We start from the raw sequence: 22,247 nt of genomic DNA on the forward strand, positions 1-22,247 counted from the left end.
ACAAAACACAGTGATTTGTCCAAAGGCTTTTGCGCAGATCTGGTCACTTAATTTGGTCACTTAATTTAGTCACTTAATTTGGTCACTTAGTTTGGTCACTTAATTTGGTCACTTCAAATTAATTAAGCTGCGAGTATTTCATTCACAGCCGGACATGGACCCACGTTTGGACATCACAAAGAACTGAAGATGCACGTAGGTATAGCGCTAGCGTAAATGTCTTTGTGAAAGCGACGTGTTCTCACATTCAGTTGCATTTTTGGTCGAAGTCATCAAGCCATCTCTAGGAGCTCGAGTCTGTTTGCACATTTCTTATTGAGACTGGCACACAGCAACCTGGAGAGCCGTACAGTTATTACACTTACACCTGCATTGTGACATCACAAACCATCAATGACCATGTCTCTGATTGGCTCAAAATTGGCTAAAAACGTCATTTCCAGTCGCTCATACCATCAGACACATCTCAACACAGTACAGTACTGTGCACATATTAAGGGTCTCGCCAAGGCTCACCCCAATAAACAGAAAAAAATAGACAATAGACAGAAAATAAATGTGTGTTACATGCATTTTAGGTGCAAAGCCTAGATCCATGCTTTGAGTATAAGATAATTCGTGAATTGTCCAAATCCATGCTATGTGTGCAACATACCATATTTGCTCAAATAATAACAGCGCTCAATTAGTAACCCATGCCTTGGATGTCAAAGACTGACATCACGTATGCACAGTTTCAGTCTACACATGCAAGAGTGATGTCCGTGAAGAGAAAGAGATGTTTTCGATTGCCCTCCCCCCCTCATATAATAAATAAATTCAAATTCAAAACTTTCTATAGACAACATACCCCACTCACTGTGACTGTTGCCTACATTGTCTTACCTTCCTCCAATCTTCCCAGAAGTTCTTCTTGAACACGTCCTTGCTTGTGTACTCGTGATCCAACATCTTCGCGAAAAAGCCGGCAACCTACGATCACAACAGAATTCTCACAGCCTGACAACACAAGCCAAATGCGAATTCGAGTGACAAATGCAACGACATACTTCTTCGGCATCTTGTGACAATTTGTGTGGGTTGCCTACATTCGAATGCATCAAACGCTTAATTAGTAATCAGATGTCTGGATTAGTGATTTGCCTTACCAGAATATCTGAAATGTACGTGGCTGGGTAAGACGGTATACGGAGGAGCAAAGTACGGACCCTGAAAACAATCGGTTGAAACAATCGTTCCACTGCTAACCTATTAACTAGTAAATGAAGTTGCAGAGCTACGTGTGTGTGTGTGTGCGTGTGTGTGTGTGTGTGTGCATGTGTGTGTGTGTGTGTGTGTGTGTGTGTGTGTGCATGCGTATGTGTGCGTGCATGTGTGTGTGTGTGTGTGTGTGTGTGTGTGTGTGTGTGTGTGTGTGTGTGTGTGTGTGTGTGTGTGTGTGTGTGTGTGTGTGTGTGTGTGTGTGTGTCACCCACTGATTAAATGCCTACTTTGTGTTCGAGTGTCAGCCAGCGAACGCCTTCTGGCAGCGGAGCTTCTTCCCACCTTCGCAATATTTCAAAACAATTACAATCATCATCACAGTAAGAACCAAAATTTCCCTACCATTTCCATACTTCTGCAGGTTCCTCTTTCTTTACCCTTTTCCCTCTCTTCTCTGGACTCTATACACAACAATGTACAGAATAGCCGCAAAACGTTAGTCAATCGTGTAACAAATGCGATCGACTCACACCTTCGTAGCAACGACTTTCTTTGCTTTTGATTTCTTTGCAGGTTTGCAATCCTTAAAGTCTACACCACCAATGTTAATCAATAACATTACAAATAGAATCGCTTAAGCCTCAACAACGTCTCAGATACAACTGCACCTTCTTCATCCAACTCGCTCTTAATCTTCTTAGCTGGCAATGCGCCTTTCAATTTCATATCCGAGTCGTTTTCTCCCGACTTCGACCGCTTTCTCTGACAACACAAACAGCAGGTTGTCAATCAACACAGCAACAGCAGAGACAACAGAACGGCAAGCCTGTAATACAGATTCAGACGACTTGCTACTGTCTGTCTTTTTACTGCTTGATTTCTTTTCTTTTGGCACACTCGACTTCGTACTTTGATGTTTCTCCGACTTGATTTCTTTCCCCAAATCAGTAGAGGTAATTTTCTTCGCCTAAACAACCACACGTTATTTTATTTAATTAAAAATTTATTTAAAACTACAGATGCAAACCAGCGGCAAGTCGTCGTCCTCCTCACTATTCGGTTCCTTTTTAACTTGTTTCGGTGTTGGCTACAAGTAAACAAACATCGACGTAATAACATCTACGCAAGGCCCACGTTGATCAAACCTCGAGAGTCTCCATCTTCCTGCCTGACACACAAGTCAGTGGAACGTCATCACTATCTTCATCGTCCGATTCTAGAACCCCCGGTCTTGGTTGACTGACAACTTTGTCTATAGCCTTGCCGTCTGATCTGATATTAACCTGCTCTGTGGACAGAGTCGAGGACACAACCGTTGCCTTCTTTTTCGGACTCTCCTCCTTTTTTATTTTCACTGATTCGACATGATTAGCATCCATTAATCTCTGAGAATGTGGCATCGTCTCCATCTTTACTTTGACCTCCGATCCACTGCCAGTCGTCTTGTCCTTCCTCACTCTTACTTTGTCCGGTGCAAAGAGATCTCTGCTGGCTACACTAGCAACTCGTTCCGACTTGACTTTATGCAGCAAGCCATCTTTCCCTGCCCGACTCTTTACACTTGCCGATGATATGGTCTGGCTCAATGCTGTACCCTTTCTAGATTGTACGGAACTTCCAATACTGTTCCCTTTAAATTTTTGATTGGGTGGCTCCCCTGCACAAACATTAGCATCAGAGGTGTAGCTATGGAGGGGAAGAAGTTGGGGATTGAGTGCCCCAAAATTTATGAGTATAGTTGCTCATCTATTTTTTTTAGTCTAATAGAGTGCTTTTATGTACATTATGCAGTACTGTTAATTAGTAAATCTACGTATATACCTGTACAATTCTTTGGGTTACAATGGGAATAGTAGAGCATTTCCCTACCAGTTGATATGAATTATGTCCCAGAATATACGCGCTGGTAAGCCGCAGACTACGTTGTAAGTAGAGTGTCTATTGCTAATAGACACAATGCCATAATCAAAGTTGCAATTGCAGAATGGAATATAACGGTCGGTCATCAGTCATTGACCGACCAACTGGCATTCATGACGGAACATGATTTTGCTTTGATTGGACGTATGCCTACATGATTGGTCAAGGTATAATAACAATAATAATAATAATAAATTTTTATCACACCACATCTGGTGTAGTTCCCTCATAGGGGCAACATGTAGACAAATGACATAACTACTCTGTTGGAGCTCGGAAATGACTAATGATGCAGCTGTGTTTGTTTATCACACTCAGATGTTAAGTGATATTCCATTAATTGTACATTCTAGAGGTCATATTACAACACAAGATGCTAGGTAACAGTAGAGGAAGTCACAGGCTATCAAGATGAAACAGAACGAGAAGAGGAGTCAGAAATATCAAGCAATTACTTGGGAAACAAGAGCAACTGTGAGTTGATGTCAAGGCAGCGGACGGTTTAGTGACCTTGTTAATTGGCTACTTCCTCTATTAGCAGCATTCTTGTTGTAAGACCATACCTTCTTAATAAGTTAAGAACCCTAAGGACTCTTGATATGCAAAGTCTTATCAAACCGCCTGCCTACTACATACCCTGTCATTACCCTAACTATAGAAAATCTGGGAAGTTGCTGTTTCGAACAATACCAAGATGGTCACTGTCTGCCCTATTGCGCAGAAGTCATTACTGATTTTCAAAGCGCAACGTCAACGCGAACAGAGAGTAATTTAGTTATAATAGTTTTGCATGAATGGTAGGGAATCACAAGTGACACAAAAGTCTACACAAATGAAGCAAGCAAGATCTAAAAGAGCCAATGACCTCCAGATGTGCCAGTGCAAAATGACGTTTAGAGCCATAATGTTATCATATTTATTACCATAAGCACCATTTATTGCATTAACTGCAGTAGATTATTGGACAAACAATGGGAGGGCCATGTGCCAGTAACTAAATAGTTTATTGAACAACATTATGCTCTTGATTAGCTTGTTCATCTCTTGATCTGTTCATGTTATTACTCTACAGACCTTGCCTAACTAAAATTCAATAAACTTTTAGTTGCAATGAAACGTAACCACCACGAAAACCATCCGTTGTCAACAAAGCAACAAAACAACAGCAAACAAGCCAAATTTTGTTTTGATTTTGATACCAAATAAATACAGAAATCAAATAAGGATGAATACCTAAAATATAAAATGTCGATCAACCTCTTTGCTAGAGCATGATGTCCAACCAAAAATTTTGCCTTAAATTTCACTCTGAATTGGCAACATTATTTGTAGCACCCTAGCTTCGTCTGCACCAATCAGTGTCCAGGGGCGCATTTCTTTACCTCTTCTGACTCTTCTGGAAGATGTCGGAAGACTTGAGATGTTTCTTTACCTTCTTCGGAAGAGGGTAGAGGTCACAAGACATCTTCTGCTCTCCTGACTGAAACTCGGAAGAGGCAGTTAAGAAGAGCTCCTACATGCGCAGTTTGTACACTTAATGGCCGGCATCAAGGCTGTTGTGGTGACACTCACTGGTGTCCCAGTGGGGTAGAAAAGCAGCAGCAGAGAAGGGAATGGATGTCTTTTGTGGAGTACCAGCCCGGGATCCCCATGTCTGGAGAGACAAAGGATGATCACGATTGAGAGTCTGCCTGTAGTGCACAGTCAAGTAACAAGCATCTGGCTCGTATACAACAACTTTCATCTATTCTCTTTGCAAACAACTGGTCTAGCAACTTTACTGCACAAGCGCGATCTCTTCCGACTATGTGAGTGAAAACACCTCTTCTGACACCTTTGGCTCTGCCAGTTTCTTCTGTGTCTTCCTAGAAGACTCTTCAAGAAGAGCCAGAAGAGGTAAAATGCACCCCAGTATTCACTTAGAATAGGTGACATATCCCAATTTAGCTACATAACCTATACATACAGTAGCCTCGCGAATTTATAAAAATTAATATTAATTTTCAACAAATTAATATTAATTAACCCCCAAATGTTTCCCTGGATACGCCGCTATTAGCATTCCACCCGCAACATCCGTACCACCCAGTTTACTCAGTGATGCGTCTTCCCGTCAAGCTACTAAGTATATAACGTGTCATGCTATTTACACTAGTCTACAAATCACACACACATGCCGAAACTCAACACTGCCCCGAGGGGCACGCGCGCTACCCGGTCAGTGCCCGCTCATTGAATTGATGACTTATGTGTTTTGGCGACAGCGCCAGCTATTGTCACACTCCTCTTACCTTCATTCGATTTTTCAACCTAGAAAACGACGACTAGAATGAGCGGGTATTAGAGCAAAAATAGATAAGTCAAAACCTTACCACACCGAGAGGTCTGTCCATCGAGCCTTCACCTCGACCTTTCCTTTTTCGCTAGTGACAACAAAACGACGCTTATTACACTACACGTCGTCGGGCGTCGTTACAAGCATGCAGATAGAGAGAAAAGGCACGCACAGCGTGAGACGAATTGAGGCCATTCGGCTGCTCTGTCATTGTTCAGAGACTAAGTCCGACGGGCGGCAACGTGGCTATGTTCGCCGAATGCTCGATTGCGCATGCGTATCGACACGTGGGCGGTTTGTCGGTGACAATGTTGGAAGGTACGCGGTACGGACTTACGAGTGATAAGGCAAACGATTAACTAGTCGTCTGATCGACAGGATCTGCGCGCTACGCGACTCTTCCGAAGGAAATCGAAAAGGAAAGCGAAGCTCTTGGACTGGCGGTATGATGACGTCATCGATGACGTCATTGATGACGTCATATGTTTAAACATGGACTCTAAGCGTACAGTAGGAACGATTTGGTTGAGGGACACATTTACCTAAGAGGGCGTGTCTATACACAACAAGGCTAAATGTTTTATTATTAATTACTGTATTATTGATATTAATTAGTTTATTAATTAATTAATAATTAATCATCCATGCTACACAAGGAGCCAAGCATTAACTACAGTACAATATTACTGCAGTAATACTGCAGTAATACTGTATGTCTTGTCAGTGTGGCATTGGGGCAGTGTGTCTGTCATCCTTATATATTAGCACGCCACTTAACAGCTGGAAAGTTGAGGGGGTACATGCCCCCATTCCCCCTGGTTCCTTCACCTATGTATTTGATGTCACTCTGTGTTTGCTGTTCGATAGCCTATTATTGGTCAGACGGCGAGAGATTTTGTAGATGAGTATGTCAGCATGCACATTAGTCAGCAAGAGAAGAAAGCGAAGGAGGAGAGCATCAGACAGCAGTTGACTCACAAAGCATTGGTGTTGGATAATGTTGGATTGCGGAGGCCTGGAAATAAAAGGAAAGCACCGAAAGGAGCTTGGAGACCCGTGACGTCGAAAGAGAAACGCTCTTTGAATTTGTATGAAATTCCGGAAGGAGCACGGAGGTAAGTGCATTCATTCATATGTTTTAATAAATATTAATAGATGCATCTATTTATATTTTTTAATTAATAGTAATGGATGGCTTTATTTATATGTTTTTATTAATATTAATAGGTGCATCCCATTTATATGTTTTAATTAATATTAATAAGTGCATTCATTTATATGTTTTAATTAATATATATTAATAAGTGCATCCATTCATATATTTTAATTAATATTAATAAGTGCATTCATTGATATGTTTTAATTAATATTAATAAGTGCATCCATTCATATGTTTTAATTAATATTAATTAATTAGATGGTCAGTTTGTTAGTAGAATGTTTACACATAATGTAGTCTCATTTCTTAGAATTCATGTATGGGTTAGAACAAACTCTCTTCAGGAGGTAACCACTAAACAACGTGACTCTGGGTCCTATAGTCTTTCTATGATTTCTGTTATCAGGTGACCTTCATGCCACTATCTGCTGTAAATTAAAGTTGATAAAGAGATGAGACTCACACAACAACTGAAAATGAGGTAGTTTAATTAAGTTGAGACCGAGATGGCATGATGTGTGATTGGGTGTATTGCTGGATTCAAGTGAGTTGTGTGTGTTCCAAGTATTACGAAGACAGAAATCAGTTGTACATGGGTGCCCAAGTTTAAAATGGTTGGCGCTGCATTTTGCATCCAAAACTTACTTGGCACTGTGCGTACAGTACTTTGACTCAATGAGACACTCCCACTCATTCTGGTAAAGTATGTATGACTGGTAAAGTATGTATGTATGACTAGTAAAGTATGTATGTATGACTAGTAAAGTATGTAACAGAATGTATGACAGCCAATGTCTGCATGTCAGGGCCAGAGTCACCAGACCTACTTTTGCTTGGCCGGTAGGAGTCAATTGTTCTTTACCATTTGACATTAGTCTTGCGTAGCCAGACCCCTTTCCGCCACTTGATAAACTTCCATCACTAGGCAATGAGTAGTCTGTCTTTCCGGACGTCTTTCTACTCCACGTGTATCTGTTCAGACTGTGAATCAGTCGAGTTCAGCTTGAACAGCAGTCTTACCCTTGAGAAGCCCGGAAGGATGACGTGGCGGAAAGGGGTCTGGCTACGCGAGACTACTTTGACATCTTGACGTACCTATTGTTCATGATTATTGTAATGGACATTTTGTAGTAGAGTCTTGGCGCTGCTCTGGCACTGCAAAAATGGCTTGGCACTACATACAGCAACAATGCACCAGATGGGCACCCCTGAATTATAATCGTTTCAAAAAGGTCTGTAGTTAAATTGATTAGATCCATTGAGTTTGATATATTGATACGTCTAGTTTAATTAATTGAATTCTTACTGTTACATAGGAAATATGTAAAAGCAACAGCCATCAGTCCATGTGTGTAACTGCATGTGTTGTGTTGTGATTGCCTGATTGCCTGTCTATATGTAAGTGACGGTGTGTATGCAGACCATGAAATAACTGCTGGCTATCGGCCAATGGCCAACCAAATGACGCCTTTGGCCGACCAAGTGAGAAGATTGCAAAGCCATTTGACATGACAAATTTGACAAAAATGGAAGCTATAGCTCTGAGTGGCCAATCAATTGAAATCGTACTTTCAGGGTCTGTGTATGCCCTCGTAACTTACAACTAGTTTAGAAAAGACACTGGGAAGTCTAACTGTTGACCCGCTTGTCTCTTCAAGTAAGTACTACATCATATGTCCAGACAACTCATGGCATCATGTCACCTTTTAAAATTATTTGGATGACTGACAAGTGATCTGTGATTCAGTTAAATTATATTTGTGTGTTTAATTAATTTTGCCAGTCCTATGGTCTAGACAGTGATATCGTTTGGTTGTAATTTGATAAATACTTTCCCAGGATGTGTTGACTTTGTGCTAAACTTTCTAGAACCTTGTTACCAGAGGCAAGGAAGGGCTAGGGTACAGTAATGCCGGCGTAGACCAACAACCCAACAACCAATTGTACGAGCAACGGCACGCTAGGGTTACATTGTTATCTCTGGTATAATTTTCAATTTGTGTTTTCTCTGTTGTCCTCAACTTTGGTTTAATTAGAGAAAAACTTTCATCTCCGTTTTGTTAAATATGTTTGAGGGCATACACTGACTTTCAAACACATCAAGCTGGTGGCTGCAAACGTTTGTGGATTTCTTCGAACTGCTTTGTGTCACATACAATATGAACTCCAGTTGTCTGAATGCCATTCATCAAAAACACAACATGGCACATCCAAACGTGTAATTTTATCTGATAGCTCAGACTGACACTCATGTAACTATAGCTACTGCACACCTAACTATGTAATGAATACTTGTATTTGGCCACACCGTATCAAAATAAACAAACGAGTATCTCTTTTGATCAGTTTTTGAGACCAGTGAGTGTGACTGGTGTTAATCTGACTTCAGAGCAAACTGCTTGTGTGAGCACTCCTGGTTCTGACATGTTTGGATTAATAAGCAGTGGCCTAGTAGTGTAAAATTAAATAGCAAGATGCTGAATCTACATTTTTGGTTTGTAGGTTTGAGTTGTACTTGCCTCTTCACGAACTTTGGCTGCAATATATGGACGAACTGCTGCAGCCACAAGAAAGCAGGTATGGGTTTTCGATTGTTTTGTGTTGACCTAGTCCCACTGTGTATATTGACAGTCATCAGATAGGGGTCATACAGTCCAAACTCCTTAAGGCAGACCTACACGGCTGTCAAATGACAGGTGCTGATTTCGTGTGTGTTGATCCTCCTGCTGTGTGGTTAACATCTGGATATTAATAGTCACTAGATCAAAGTGTCCATCGTATATAGGCCAGTCAGGGATAATACTGATGGAGACACAGAATACCTTCAAGATCATTCGCAAAGATAACTCTCTCAAGGGTGTGTAATTGCACGTGTCATTTCTTGTTAGCTCAATAACGTAGTTTGGTGTGTTCCATGTGTCCTATTACTTCAAACGACAGTGATTCCAAAAGCAGGAAGTGTCTTTTCTGTCGGCTATAGAGAATACATTTTTACTCTGTATGGAAATCATTTACGATACAAGTCAGCAGATCGGTCTGCAAGGAAATTCAAGACTAAGCCAACTATCGACTTATGACGATGACATTGTACAGTCTTCTAAGAAACTAAAAGATATAGATAGCACGAACATGTGCTATGACGGTCTCTTATTTCATTTTAATCAATTGCCAGTATGTACAGTTGAACCATTTCTGTGCATCTCGACTTCTACCACCACTTTGATTATAGAGTTATGTGATTCTTCTGAAGGGTTATGTTGTCTGTGCTGGATGTGTTCATTTGTACAATCACTAGTCGCTCGAGAGCCACCTCTGTCCTCTTCTGATCCAACTGTTGTCATTTCATTGTTTGCCTCTTGGTCTGTGCGAAGAACCTGTCCAAGAAAATCATTCTCTGTTAGTGCTTGTCGACTCCCCACTACACAGCACTTTCCCTCCGCTCGTTTATGTGTGAAAATGCATGATACCACGATAACTATCCCCATCAGAAGGAACAGAGTTCCACCAACCACTGACGCAACGATTACCTTAGCATTTTCGGCAGCTACAAGGTCAAACTCATCTCATAAATTTATATTTAGTTTGAACATAAAGATGGTGACTCACAGCATTTAGGAATGTTACAATACTCCCATCGAACTTCAGGATCAGTAGTATAGCACCAAGGTTTGTGTCTGCGACCTTCTGGGTTTCGGCAGTAATTGTGATTGCCACGAGCTTCGAGGGGCAATGTTGATAAATCATCTGTGTGGTTGTGAGGATATCGAGATAACCACGACTGACATGTTCTTCCACTCTCAGTAACAGACACACTGCCAGTGTAATCAGCAGCACTACTTGTAAAGCAATCTACCAACACAAACCTTCAATGTATTCACAAAGGATTACACATCATTTAGGTCTTAATACCTGTATTGAATACCGTCGTCTCTAAGAGGCTATTGTATGGTCGGACAATACAATCAGGTGAATCGGTGTCATACTGACTTGGTAGATCTTCACAAGTCGGTAGCTGTAATGGCCACACAGATTCACTTAGCAAAATTTCTTTGACTAACTCATTCCAGACATCATAACATTCCTGGTCTCTAACATAATTGCAATATTCCCTGCATATCGGTCTGGGCCTTGGTTCTGGTGTCGACCAATCACACAATGGGAATGCTATGTGGCACAAGAAAGGATGAATAGCTGCCTGGCACTGCCATGTTAGTGTAAATTGATCGAGCACGCTAGACGTTGACAACAAGGAGGAGGCCAGTTTCTCCTGTGACACACCGAGGCTTGTGTTAATGAACAGTGTTGCATGCGACACAACACCGAATTTGTCACATATTCCTAGACCTTGGGATATACTTGTCTGACATTCAGTATTGGAGTCTATAAATGGAGCAGCCCATCAGATCTACATGCACTCTAATAGCATGAGATGATTACGTACCACATCTAGGTATATCACATGTCTCCCATCTCACGGCAGGATCCATCGTGTAACACCAAGGCCTGTCTGCTCGACCTCCAGGATTCCTGCAACTGTTACTAGCAAGATGAAGCTCCGAATTTGAGGAAACGAGAAAAGGATAAGCATGTGGCCACTGTGAATACCATGGCTGACATGACCTGCCAGAAGCAGTTACCGAAACATCCCCAATGTACCTCTGTCCTACTCCAACAATACAGCTATCTAAATTTAATTGAGTAAAGATGAATATGTCAAGCACTTTAGCATGAAAAATATTTATAATTACAACTTACCAGCCATGTTGTTGTCAGAGTAAGAAGCTAAACAAATCGATTAAATTGTGATTAAACAGTCTGATGCATTGAGTTAATTTGATAGTGTTGACCTTGGCTTTTCCAGACCGTTGTGAAACATTCCGGCTCTTGTCCACCATCCTCTGACTCGAAACCATAACATTGAATGAGTGCTGTCGTATCTGATACAGCTTCTGTCCGATTATCAACATACAGCTGGAAGTAATCTTTACTGCTAGTGACAATGTCTGACCAGTAAGAAGCACAGAGCTCATTCTTTGCAATGAGACAGTCTTGAAGACAAACAGGTTGAGGTCCTGTGCTGTTGATATCGTTTGGATAACAAAAAGGGAACGCGTGGTGACATAACATTTCAACAACAAACTCTCTGCATGTGTCAGAGGAACTTCCAGCATTCAGTGACACAACAAACTTTTTGATGGCTGTTTCAATAGCATCCTGGTCGCCTGCAGCAGAGTTTCTAAATATCTTAAATCCTTGGACGTACGAAGAACAAACAGTACCCTCATACTCCTCACACTGGCAATGAACTCTGTTAAGTACAACAACACAGGAAACTTACCATATGTATACTCGATACCACGAGAATAGCAGCAGCAACATTGTGTTGCATGTCGACACTTACCTCTGGAAGCCACACACTGAAAGAAACAACAGAGAGAGAGAGTGACATCCAGGATGAAAACAAGAAACAACGACAAGTTCAAGGAGGTCAATATATTTGTATAAACTGAAATCGGACAACAGACTAAACCGGTGAATGTCTGCGGGTTTCTCTGTCTGATGAGTCATTACATAGCAACCTACAAACTGTCCTACTTGGAATTGATCAACAAACTGGATCCGACCAGCTGCACTACAGTCAATCTCACTACCATCACTACAGTACAAGACTATTGACAGACACAGAGTCTAGCCATACAGTAAGGATGGCGCAAGAAAACGAGATCTAAACCAATAGCATGATGACTTACAGATGATCATTGCCACAGTGGCACAGACACCAGTAGTCGACTGCCTGTTTGAACTCCAGATGGTTGAACAATGTCTTGGGCTCATTTTGTGCTTTGTCTGGCGATGATCGAGTCTGAAAGACTTCCTGAAGTGCATCTCTTGAACAGGATGCAATAGGAGATTCTCCAAATCCAATCAGAGCGTCTAGCCAATCACAATGATGTGGAACGACAGCGTGGGAAGCTCTCCTCTTGCTTTGTTGTAGTAGCTGGCGCTGGGCTTCTCGAGCACGCAAGGAAAACAGCCAAACTGACTGGTTTAGGCGTAATTCTATACATATTGGTGGTGCAGCATGTCACTATGTTATACGGGCATGTAAGTGTGTGATAGGGTTCCGCGGTACGTGTGATAAAGGCTTGTAGTTGCTTGTTTTGTGGCTAACTTAATTATCGCTCTTGCGGCTGTGTGTGTTATTAGAAAGCAGATTATTTATTAGTGTGTTTGTGTGTGTGTGTGTGTGTGTGTGTGTGTGTGTGTGTGTGTGTGTGTGTGTGTGTGCGCGCGCGCGTGCGTGTGTGTGTGTGTGTGTGTGTGCTCGCTGTTGCGATAATGATTGCTTTTGGTGCTTTGCTGGGTATGATCAGGTGCTTAGCCAGAATTTTTAGAAAATTTAAATTTATATGAAATAGAAAATAATTGATAGTTAAGTAACGTTTGATGACGTTTGTCTACCTCCTAAAGGTTTTTTATCTATTTTGCCCATTATTTTTGTATAAGCAAAGTAGCAAATTTATTAGTGTGCAATTAATGCCTCAGCTGCATGGTTGTGTAATTGATTAATTAATGTAGAGCATCTGGTAGTGCACTTAGAAATACTATTGACAATAAGTTACACATGGCAAAACCAATGTGTTGATTGTTAGTCGGTAGCAGAAGTACGTACCGGATTTATTCAGTACTGTGCAGTCCGTATGTGTAAATAGGCGCTACTTCCGCTCTGCATCCGCACGTGAGCAGTCATAGCGCACGTTACGGTAGGCGTGTTTAGAATTTTGCTGATCGTTTGCTACTAGCCAAGAGAAGTCGGCGTACGTATTAGACTAGTTAGTAGGTGTGTCTCGCGCCGTTCTCACGATATCAGACGATGGCGACGACGATGGAGGTGGAGGTCTCTGTAGGAGCTAGCAGCCGAGTTGAAATGTCTGTAAGCTGCACCGGTCTTGTCAACATGGATATCTTGTCAAAGAGCGATCCAATGTGCGTCCTGTTCGTAAAGAAAATGGGCAAATGGGTCGAACAAGGACGAACAGAGACGATACAAGACAACCTCAATCCAAAGGTCAAGCAACTGCAGAGTCGGCATTAATTTGTTGACCTTATTTTTGTGTTTTTGTTTGATAGTTTGCAAGAAGTTTCATCTTGGAATACCATTTTGAAGAGGAACAGCCTCTAAAGTTAGCCGTTTTCGACGTCGACAGTGCATCTCATGATCTGAGGCAGCACGATTTTATTGGAGAAGCAGAGTTCACTCTGGCAGACGTCGTTGTGTCGGGCCAAGAACTTGTCAAGAATTTGTATATATCGGGTACGTTGTAAGGAAACGGACAAACGTGGTGTCCTAGTGGTATAGAAATAGAAATTGTTGTTGTCAGCAGAATTGCATGTACGGTTTTGAATCCTTAGAGTTGAACTCAAGGGTTCTGATGTCAGAGGCAAGGCTGGCCGGGTATCGGTTTTGCTGTGGGTACAGTAGACACACATGACTAATGAGCAGGGGTCCATGCACGTGCTAAGGAAATGTGCTTAGAAAAAGCCATAGTGCTACATGTTACAGCAATTCACTGTTCCATTTTTGTATAGTTTGGTAGAGATGGTTTACACACGAACATTTGTTATTGTCTCGTGACAAATGAAAATGCCCGTCACTTCACCCATTGTAGACTAATATGTCTTTCATAAGCATAAGTCATTGTTCAAAATAGTGGTCGTCAAGTTGTCATTTGATGACTAACTGAGTTCATGTGACGACCAATTATTCCAGCAAGGTTGCCATCCTGACGACTAAAAATTTTAAACACTGATATCAGTGTTACACTTCACTTTTGTTTATAAGGATGGAGTTATATAATGAAAATGGGAGGTCATGCGGTTCTACTCATACCAAGATCATTGTGAATGCCTATAAGACAGTCAGTCATCTGTGTGGAGATATTTCGAAGTCTTAACTTTATGGGGCATATCTGTAGGTTTATGGAGGGATGGTACTACGTGAAACCAGGTTTAGTGTATGCATGTAGTACATCTTATTTACTTCTATCCATCTGACACGTGGGTCAAATTAGAGTGATATTTTGCACAAGCGCATATTTGTTGTGTAGTGCAAGAATGTGCAGTAAGATTTTATTTGGTTATGTACTGGAGTAAAATGAATCAGTTCACTGTGTAAAATTGACTCATGTATGTATGTATAGGGAACACTGTTGGTTGTTTCACCATGCATGCAGACTTTCAGTAGTTTTACTGCTTTTCAAACATATTTTAGCTTTTTATTTATTTTTATTTATTGAAGTCAGCAAGACAACTATATACTGGTGTCGACATTTTGTCAGGTATACATGACACTTAATTCCTTTACAGCAATTTTTAGGAATTATTATTAACAAGGTCTTCTGTTGTACTAAAACTTCTTAATTACATGTAGGAAAGGCTCAAGTGAGAGGAACATTGCATGTGTCTTGTGAAGAAATGGCAGAAAGCAAAGCCAACATACAGTTTCACATGAGAGGAGAAAATCTTGACAAGAAAGATTTTTTTGGAAAAGTCATTTTATTAATCCAAAGCAGTCTCGATCAATATGCTAATCAGGTTTATTTCTAAATAGTCAGATCCATACGTTGAAATTAGTCGAGGGAAAGAAGACGGCACATTTACAGTTGTGTGGCGAACAGAAGTAATAAAGAATACGTTGAATCCTACATGGAGACAGTTTGAAATCAGCTCTCAGAAGTTGTGCAATGCAGACTATGACAGACCATTACGTTTCACGTGTTGGGACTGGGATAGGTCTGAAAGCTACTAAATCGTTTAATTCACCTAGTGATATACGGGTTCTTGTTTTATTGTTGCAGGAATGCTTCTCCTGATCTTATTGGATTTTCCGAGTCAACTAGCTTGCGTACACTACTGGATGACATGTACACATGTGGTCATACGTAGTTGAGTGCATGACTTGTAATGACGTCTCTCTTTTGTTTGAAGAAAGTCTAGAAGAAACCCTCGACTGCAATTGATTGAACCAGACAAGAAGAAGAAGAAAGGTCAAAAGTACAAGAACTCAGGAATATTACACATCATGAAATGCGAGTTAGTTTAATAATACGTTGTTGTTGTTTTGTTGTTTGTGTTGTATTTGCTGCTTAGTATTTCTTAATTAATTAATGTGTTTACTTCAGTGCTATTCCTGTGTCATCTTTTGTTGATTATTTGCGAGGAGGATGCAATGTGTCTCTGATGGTCGCCATTGATTTCACAGTATTTCTATTCTGATTTTCTACAGCAATGTTTCATGCACTCACTATTTTCTAATGTCACAGGCATCAAACGGAGATCCAAGACAACCCAATTCTCTTCACTACTTCCATCCTTATCAGGTATTAAATTGCTGTAATAAACTTTTGTTATTTTTCTGTTGATTCATCTATCTTTGATGTTGCAAAACTAATATTGTAAAATACACAAATTTTAATAACATGACAATTTTAAATTTGAGAAATGAGTCTTGATTTGTTTATTGATACAAAGACATAACAAAGTGTACAACATTTGACTCTAGATTTCTCAGTTATAATCCAATACTTACTAATTGATTAATATTTAGATTAGTTACTTGTTACATACAAACATAAGTGTAAAGCATGTGGCTGGTGCTGATTATTTTGACAATATTGTTTTAATTAAATTTTTATCTTTACTACAGTATAAGGGTTCGAAAGTATTATTTGAAATAATGCTTTTGAAAGGTGACTATATCTATAATAATGCTCTATAATAATGCTGCAATGCGACAAGGTCCATCCGTCCCTCATGCAAGTTGCGTCATCTGTAAACGTCCGTCATGGAAGTTAATTGCATCACTAGGGTCAGGTGATGCCCAGCATCACTGATATGTGCGTCAGCTGACACTACCTTATTCTCTACTCAATATGCATGCAAATTTCCACACGTCTCAGCTAGTTAATAATATTGCACTGGTGCTTGTAGATGCAATGTATGCTGCGATCATGGTGTTGATAGTTGTCAGCTAGCAAATGGACCTTTTATGGTTGATTGAGATTAAAAAGTGACTGATACCCGTATTTCCTCTAATAGTAACCCGTGGATCTGATCAGTTTGAAAAATAGTAACCTGCTTGTGTGCTTGATTTGTGAGTAACCCATGCCTTGGATGTCAGAGACCAAAAGGTAACACACAAACATTGAGGGAACAAAAAAGTAAGTCTGGCAGAATAGACACAGTTAGAAGAAGATGAAGACAATGATCATGACGATGAAGACATTATGGTTTTATGATGACGACACTGAATAAACTACCAGTAACTGAATAGGGGTCACCGTAACTTGACAGTTTTGCATATGTCTAGAGTGTGTTCCTCTAATACTTCCATAGCCCTTTAATTAATTACTTCAACTTGAACCATGATAGCATTTAGCAGACATTGAGGGCACCGCCCCTCTCCGCTCTTGCTGCGCACGTTAAGAGGAGCTGTGCGAGAGACTATTAGTAACCCTACTTGAATCAGTTCGAAAAATAGTAACCCACAGGTTACTATTTAAGGAAATACTGTACATCTATATGCTTGAAGTATCTAAAATTACAATTAAGGCTTTCAGAGGGTCTAAAGTAATTGAAGATACTATCAGTATTGTAGCCTTCCTTGTATTCAAGTGCTCCTTCACTGACATGCAATTATTTCTCGTCAGTGGATTTTTCAGTCTTTTTGGGAGAATATTTTATTTACTGTGAATCTTACGTTTTTGTTATTCTAGATGAATGAGTACATGGAGGCTATCCAATCGGTTGGCAATGTGCTGGCTCACTACGATAGTGACCAAATGTTCCCAGTTTGGGGATTTGGTGCTAAACTTCCTCCAACATATGCAGTTTCGCACTGCTTCCCTCTGAATGGCCGTGAAGGCAACCCCGAAGTGCAAGGAGTTCAGGTTCGACAAAGAGTTTCTGCTATATTAATTAATATTAACCACTCTGTGTTTGTCTTGCTACGTGGTGTCAGGGTATAATGGATGTGTACAGACAAGGGTTGAGTAGTGTTGTTCTTCATGGTCCGACCATCTTTGCTCAGATACTCAGAGCTGTTATTGCAGAAATAAGGAAGGCTCCGTGTTCACAATTAGATCAAAACTACTACATACTGCTCATAATTACTGTGAGTCGAATAAAGTTAAAGGATCAAACGTTGTATAAATCAAACGATTGTTTGAACGTTGGTGTATGTGTGTACGTGTGCAGGATGGCGTGATACACGACATGCAGAATACAATTGACCTTATCGTGGAGGCATCGAACATGCCCCTTTCAATTGTCATTGTCGGCGTGGGTGGTGCCGACTTTCACAACATGGTAGGTAGCACTCCATGTCACATGCTGCTTGCTAATTGCCGTTTTATGTCAATGTCATGTAGGACGTGTTGGATGCTGATGACACGCCACTGAAAGCTCGTAACGGTCGACTCATGTCTCGAGATATTGTGCAGTTTGTTCCTCTGCGACAGTTCAAATCACAGATGGGAGCTAATTTTTCCTTGGTAGTGCATAGTCGTTTTCAATTCTGAATTATTTTTTATTTTCTAATATTGAAAAACTTAGGCCCGAGAAGTACTTGCTGAAATTCCTGGACAGTTGGCATCGTTCATGAAGAGTCAAAGAATTGAACCTAACCCTCCGAGACTAGAACGGCATTATAGTGAGAGACGGATGCAACCTTCAGGACCCAGTGCACCTACCCTGGGGCCTCAAGGACAGGCGCCTTATCAACCTGCAGGATTTCAACCTGTGCCTTACCCAAGTGGTCCGTATGCACCCTATCAAGGTTATGGATCTCAAGCGACTGGTGCATCTGCTCCTTACCCTACTGGACAGCCTTTGTATCCACCAAGTGGACAGCCGTTTTATCCTCCAGTCGGACAGTCTTCTTATCCACCAGGTGGACAACCTTCTTATCCTCCAGGTGGCCAGTCTTCCTATCCTCCAGGTGGACAACCATCTTATCCTCCAGCTGGACATCCTCCTTATCCTCCAGGTGGACAGTCTTCCTATCCTCCAGGTGGTCAACTTCCTTATCCGCCGAAATCTGCCCCTTATCAAAGTCAGACTTTTGGAGGTCCATGACATTAAAGTAGTTTACATCGAGCAGAGTCTACTTTTGCATGATTTACGTGATATGAGGGATATCTCAAATTTGCTAGGCACAATAGATTACTGAAACAACAAAAATTCAAAAAAAGTTTTGTGTTGGAAGACTTCCGCGATGTTTTATAAATACATTATATGCTGCAATTATAACATGGCTTGAGCTCGTTAAGTAATTAACTGCAGAGATAAAAATTTGATACAAACACAACTCCAACAATTTTTAGTTTTGCACGTAGAGATGTTCTCTTTAAATCAAACGAGGCTAGTGACTGGGTCGTGAGACCAGGATTACTCGCTGATAAAATATTTAGTGTACGTTAACTTCTTATCACATATAAAGAACTATAAAGTAGCTACAGTACATCATCTTACTTGCAGATAGCGCGCGCTAGTCTCGTTCCTTGTTTCCTTCGAACGTCGCAATTACATGTACGGTACATCAGCCAGCCATCTTTATTCATTTTTTATCACTTAATTATTTTAGACACACTGACCGTCGTTGCTTGTTACGCATTATCCGGGAACTCTAGGTCACGTATTTCCGGGTGTTTCTGGCCGGTTGCTGTCGTGGAGACAAAAGGTCAAAGGCAATGACAGACACATGGACGATTTTACAATCCGTGGCAATCGTCAGTGTTTTCTTTTGTGGCTTCTTTGGCGGCATCCTCGCTAGGATTGGTCAGCGTCATGAATTTCTAACCCATTCACTCAACCTGGGGGCAGCAGGGGGTAAGTCATCGTATATAACCTCAGCCTGACTGTTTTCGGTAGACTTATTCGTATTGATAGGGTAGGTGTTCCTAATTGTGGACACTCCCCAGTAATTTGAGTTACAAACGCTGTTTCTCTGGTAACTTGCAACGGACAGAGAGGGAAACATGTCCGATTTACGCACCAATGTCTAAGCTTTGGAACAACACCCGTACGACTAGAATCGCACTACGTCTGCCAGCGTACTACCAAATTATACGGGATAACACCTGTGAACAGCCCAAACGGGGGTGTATCCTAATTGTGGACATTTTTTCTCCGCCACAGAAAGCGACTGGGTCTGAGTAACAGCTGGACTAGAAACCTGAATGGTTGCCTCACAAGCTGGTATTTTGGGCCGCAATCAAAACCATGTTCTGTTGTGTATCACGATAATTCACCTGCGAAACTGTTAGCACAGTAGGTGGAATGTTAATATCAGCGACATTAGTAATCCAGTCAGAATTTGACTGTCTTCACTGCTACTAGATCTGGCAACAATAAGACACAAATTGACACCCTACAAACTCACGTAGGATAGGTGGAAGGTCAAGACTACCTTGTCTGATATCAATAAGCAGCTCAACAAGCAACACAAAAAGCTGCTATAACCACAGTTTACAGTTCAGACGTTTATCTAAACATGATTGATCGTCTCCTGCATTGTATCGCAAACAGAACACTTGGTTTCTGCAAAATTTGAAAGGCACGACGCCATTTTACACACAGATGATACACCACAGAACATGGTTTTGATTTTGGCCCAAAATACCAACTTGTGAGGCAACCATTCAGGTATCTATTCCAGCTGTTACTCAGGCTCAGTCGCTTTCTGTAACGGAGAAAAAATGTCCACAATTAGGATACACCCCGCGTCCAAGCTGTTTACAGACGTTATCCCGTATGTTTTGCTAGTGCGCTAACTGTCGCTGTGCGATTGTAGTCGTACAGGTACGGTTACGAAGCCTAGACAATGGTGTGTATATCGGACATGTTTCACTGTCTCTTTGTGCAGGCTACCAGAGAAAACAGCAATTGTAACTCAAATTACCGGGGAGTGTCCACAATTAGGTACACCTACCCTATCTATTTATACCTGAATGTCGATAGAATCATTGATATCTATTGATACCTGACTTTTTTGGTAAACTTATTGATATCTATTTATGCCTGATTGTTTTTGGGTAGACTCATTGATACATATTGATTCCTGACTGTTTTTGGTAGACTCATTGACATCTATTGATAACAATTTGTAATTTTAGTTTTGTTGGCTGCCGGATGCATTCATCTTCTTCCTGACGCATCTGAAGAGCTCAAGAAGCTTGATGATTATCCACTGGGATCGCTACTAGCATATTCGACTGTCATTCTTCTTCTTGTTGTGCACATGCTGGCTGAATATATTGCCATCTACAGCTTGAGTAGAGACAGGACTGATACTACAGAGCTTGTTCAGGTCGTCAGTAAACGTGACGCTGCTATTGGTGCAGCTCTGAGCCAGCAACTGACATCAAACAGCCCTCGACGTTGGGCAGCTGCTATTGTCTTAGTGGTCGCTCTGGGATTTCATTCATTTCTAGTCGGGGCAAGTCTTGGTGTTCAAAAAGAAGTTAAGACTGTGACGGAAATTTTCGTACCAATTTTGGCACACAAGTCTTTGGCTGCGGTCGCCCTAGGAAGCAGCATTGTGAAAGCTCATGCTCCCAATCATGTTTTCTACACTCTGATTACGTTGTTTTCATTGGCTACGCCTCTTGGTATTGTGGCCGGTTTGGCGATAGCTCGTTTTAGTGGGGATCAGCTTTGGGCTGCGATCTGTCAAGCATTGGCCTCGGGAACATTCATCTATGTTGCAGTGTTTGAGATAATGCCTGATGCTCTGACTGTAAAGGATGGTCTGATGAGACTGCTCATTCGATTGTTGTGTCTGGTTGTAGGATACGGCTTAATGGCTGCGTTGGCAGTGTGGGTGTAATAGTTTTAGGCTGTAGTTGAATAGTTAGCATACCAGTGGATAAACTATAAAATCATAAATTTTATTTGATTAAATTTTATTACTCTGGATTTTTTTGGTTAATGGGTTATGATTTTATTTCTATGTTATGAAACTAACGGGTTTTTGAAGTTTGATTGAGGATAATGACGGTCAGAGAAGGAAGACATGCAAAGGTCGTAATAATAATTATGCCTCGATGTGCATGTGCAGGTGAGTTATACAGTAGTCTGTCAATACATCTAGTTTTAATATTTGAATTAGGATACAAAAGCAAATGGCTAACTACGTTTGTCCTATGACAATAAAAGAAAGAGAAAACAACTAACAACTAAATACAATATATACTTAACTACTAATTGGTTAAAAGGGATCATGTGATCCCTTTTCTATAGAACATCTACGAGTCTGGGCACTTGGCCTGTCCTGACAAGGTATCACTGATTTTCTTCAGACGTACATTGGCATTGCAACGGTGCAATTGAATGGCAATTCTTTGACGCCAATAGTCTTTAATTAAACTCTGTCCTGTTTGATTTTCCAAAGTCATCCTTTGATTGTTTTGACAAGTTATCTTAATAGGTCTGCCTTCTTGCCCATCTTCCAAAATGTTCGAAGACTAGTGGGACCACTCACCCACCAGGATGTTTTTCTTTCTCATAGCGAGCCAACTTCCTGTCTTCCCTTCCAGCAGCGGCTGTTCCCTCCATAGCGGCTGACGTTGT

The 22,247-nt window shown here is 41.0% G+C and overlaps 5 protein-coding genes across 6 annotated transcripts in view; 3 read left to right on the top strand and 2 right to left on the bottom strand.

Moving 5' to 3' along the window:
- LOC134177908 (DNA topoisomerase I, mitochondrial-like) overlaps positions 1 to 5,726 on the bottom strand; it is a 12,300-nt gene extending 6,574 nt beyond the window's left edge. Inside the window, exons 1-13 of the mRNA XM_062644684.1 lie at positions 5,631 to 5,726; positions 5,496 to 5,546; positions 5,415 to 5,433; positions 2,349 to 2,860; positions 2,231 to 2,290; positions 2,039 to 2,170; positions 1,872 to 1,965; positions 1,736 to 1,794; positions 1,606 to 1,664; positions 1,491 to 1,545; positions 1,149 to 1,209; positions 1,050 to 1,084; positions 886 to 972 (exon numbers count right to left, since the gene is read on the bottom strand). Coding sequence (XP_062500668.1) covers positions 886 to 972; positions 1,050 to 1,084; positions 1,149 to 1,209; positions 1,491 to 1,545; positions 1,606 to 1,664; positions 1,736 to 1,794; positions 1,872 to 1,965; positions 2,039 to 2,170; positions 2,231 to 2,290; positions 2,349 to 2,860; positions 5,415 to 5,433; positions 5,496 to 5,546; positions 5,631 to 5,669 — 1,263 coding nt within the window. The 5' untranslated portion in view covers positions 5,670 to 5,726. The remainder of the gene's footprint in view (positions 1 to 885; positions 973 to 1,049; positions 1,085 to 1,148; positions 1,210 to 1,490; positions 1,546 to 1,605; positions 1,665 to 1,735; positions 1,795 to 1,871; positions 1,966 to 2,038; positions 2,171 to 2,230; positions 2,291 to 2,348; positions 2,861 to 5,414; positions 5,434 to 5,495; positions 5,547 to 5,630) is intronic.
- A 13-nt stretch (positions 5,727 to 5,739) lies between these two features.
- LOC134177911 (ribonuclease P protein subunit p29-like) lies at positions 5,740 to 9,694 on the top strand. The gene is made up of 7 exons (XM_062644689.1): positions 5,740 to 5,776; positions 5,837 to 5,901; positions 6,326 to 6,573; positions 9,120 to 9,194; positions 9,249 to 9,313; positions 9,373 to 9,474; positions 9,558 to 9,694. The coding sequence occupies exons 1-7, from the start codon at positions 5,767 to 5,769 to the stop codon at positions 9,692 to 9,694; spliced, it is 702 nt and encodes a 233-aa protein (XP_062500673.1). The 5' UTR covers positions 5,740 to 5,766.
- Positions 9,695 to 9,778: 84 nt separating this feature from the next.
- Positions 9,779 to 12,850, bottom strand: LOC134177910 (plasminogen-like). Of its 2 annotated transcripts, XM_062644687.1 has the most exons (8): positions 12,368 to 12,849; positions 12,019 to 12,034; positions 11,465 to 11,925; positions 11,373 to 11,399; positions 11,059 to 11,301; positions 10,527 to 10,997; positions 10,224 to 10,466; positions 9,779 to 10,161 (listed from the first exon to the last, which is right to left on the bottom strand). In XM_062644687.1, exons 1-8 carry the CDS (start codon positions 12,501 to 12,503, stop codon positions 9,779 to 9,781), a joined length of 1,980 nt encoding a protein of 659 aa, XP_062500671.1. In that variant the 5' UTR covers positions 12,504 to 12,849. The 2 variants fall into 2 exon arrangements, with proteins under 2 accessions (XP_062500671.1, XP_062500670.1); XM_062644686.1 differs by having other exon boundaries at positions 12,019 to 12,850.
- Positions 12,851 to 13,021: 171 nt separating this feature from the next.
- LOC134177909 (copine-3-like) lies at positions 13,022 to 18,857 on the top strand. Its single transcript, XM_062644685.1, has 13 exons — positions 13,022 to 13,686; positions 13,749 to 13,932; positions 15,049 to 15,167; positions 15,229 to 15,410; positions 15,476 to 15,541; positions 15,606 to 15,710; positions 15,800 to 15,878; positions 15,941 to 15,997; positions 17,393 to 17,566; positions 17,638 to 17,790; positions 17,874 to 17,984; positions 18,047 to 18,169; positions 18,231 to 18,857. Exons 1-13 carry the CDS (start codon positions 13,492 to 13,494, stop codon positions 18,750 to 18,752), a joined length of 2,070 nt encoding a protein of 689 aa, XP_062500669.1. The 5' UTR covers positions 13,022 to 13,491; the 3' UTR covers positions 18,753 to 18,857.
- Positions 18,858 to 19,313: 456 nt separating this feature from the next.
- On the top strand, positions 19,314 to 21,681 carry LOC134178897 (uncharacterized). The gene is made up of 2 exons (XM_062645812.1): positions 19,314 to 19,505; positions 20,792 to 21,681. The coding sequence occupies exons 1-2, from the start codon at positions 19,367 to 19,369 to the stop codon at positions 21,502 to 21,504; spliced, it is 852 nt and encodes a 283-aa protein (XP_062501796.1). The 5' UTR covers positions 19,314 to 19,366; the 3' UTR covers positions 21,505 to 21,681.
- The last annotated feature ends 566 nt before the right edge of the window (positions 21,682 to 22,247 follow it).

This window comes from Corticium candelabrum, chromosome 4, assembly GCF_963422355.1.
Source record: "Corticium candelabrum chromosome 4, ooCorCand1.1, whole genome shotgun sequence".
NCBI classification, from domain to species: domain Eukaryota; kingdom Metazoa; phylum Porifera; class Homoscleromorpha; order Homosclerophorida; family Plakinidae; genus Corticium; species Corticium candelabrum.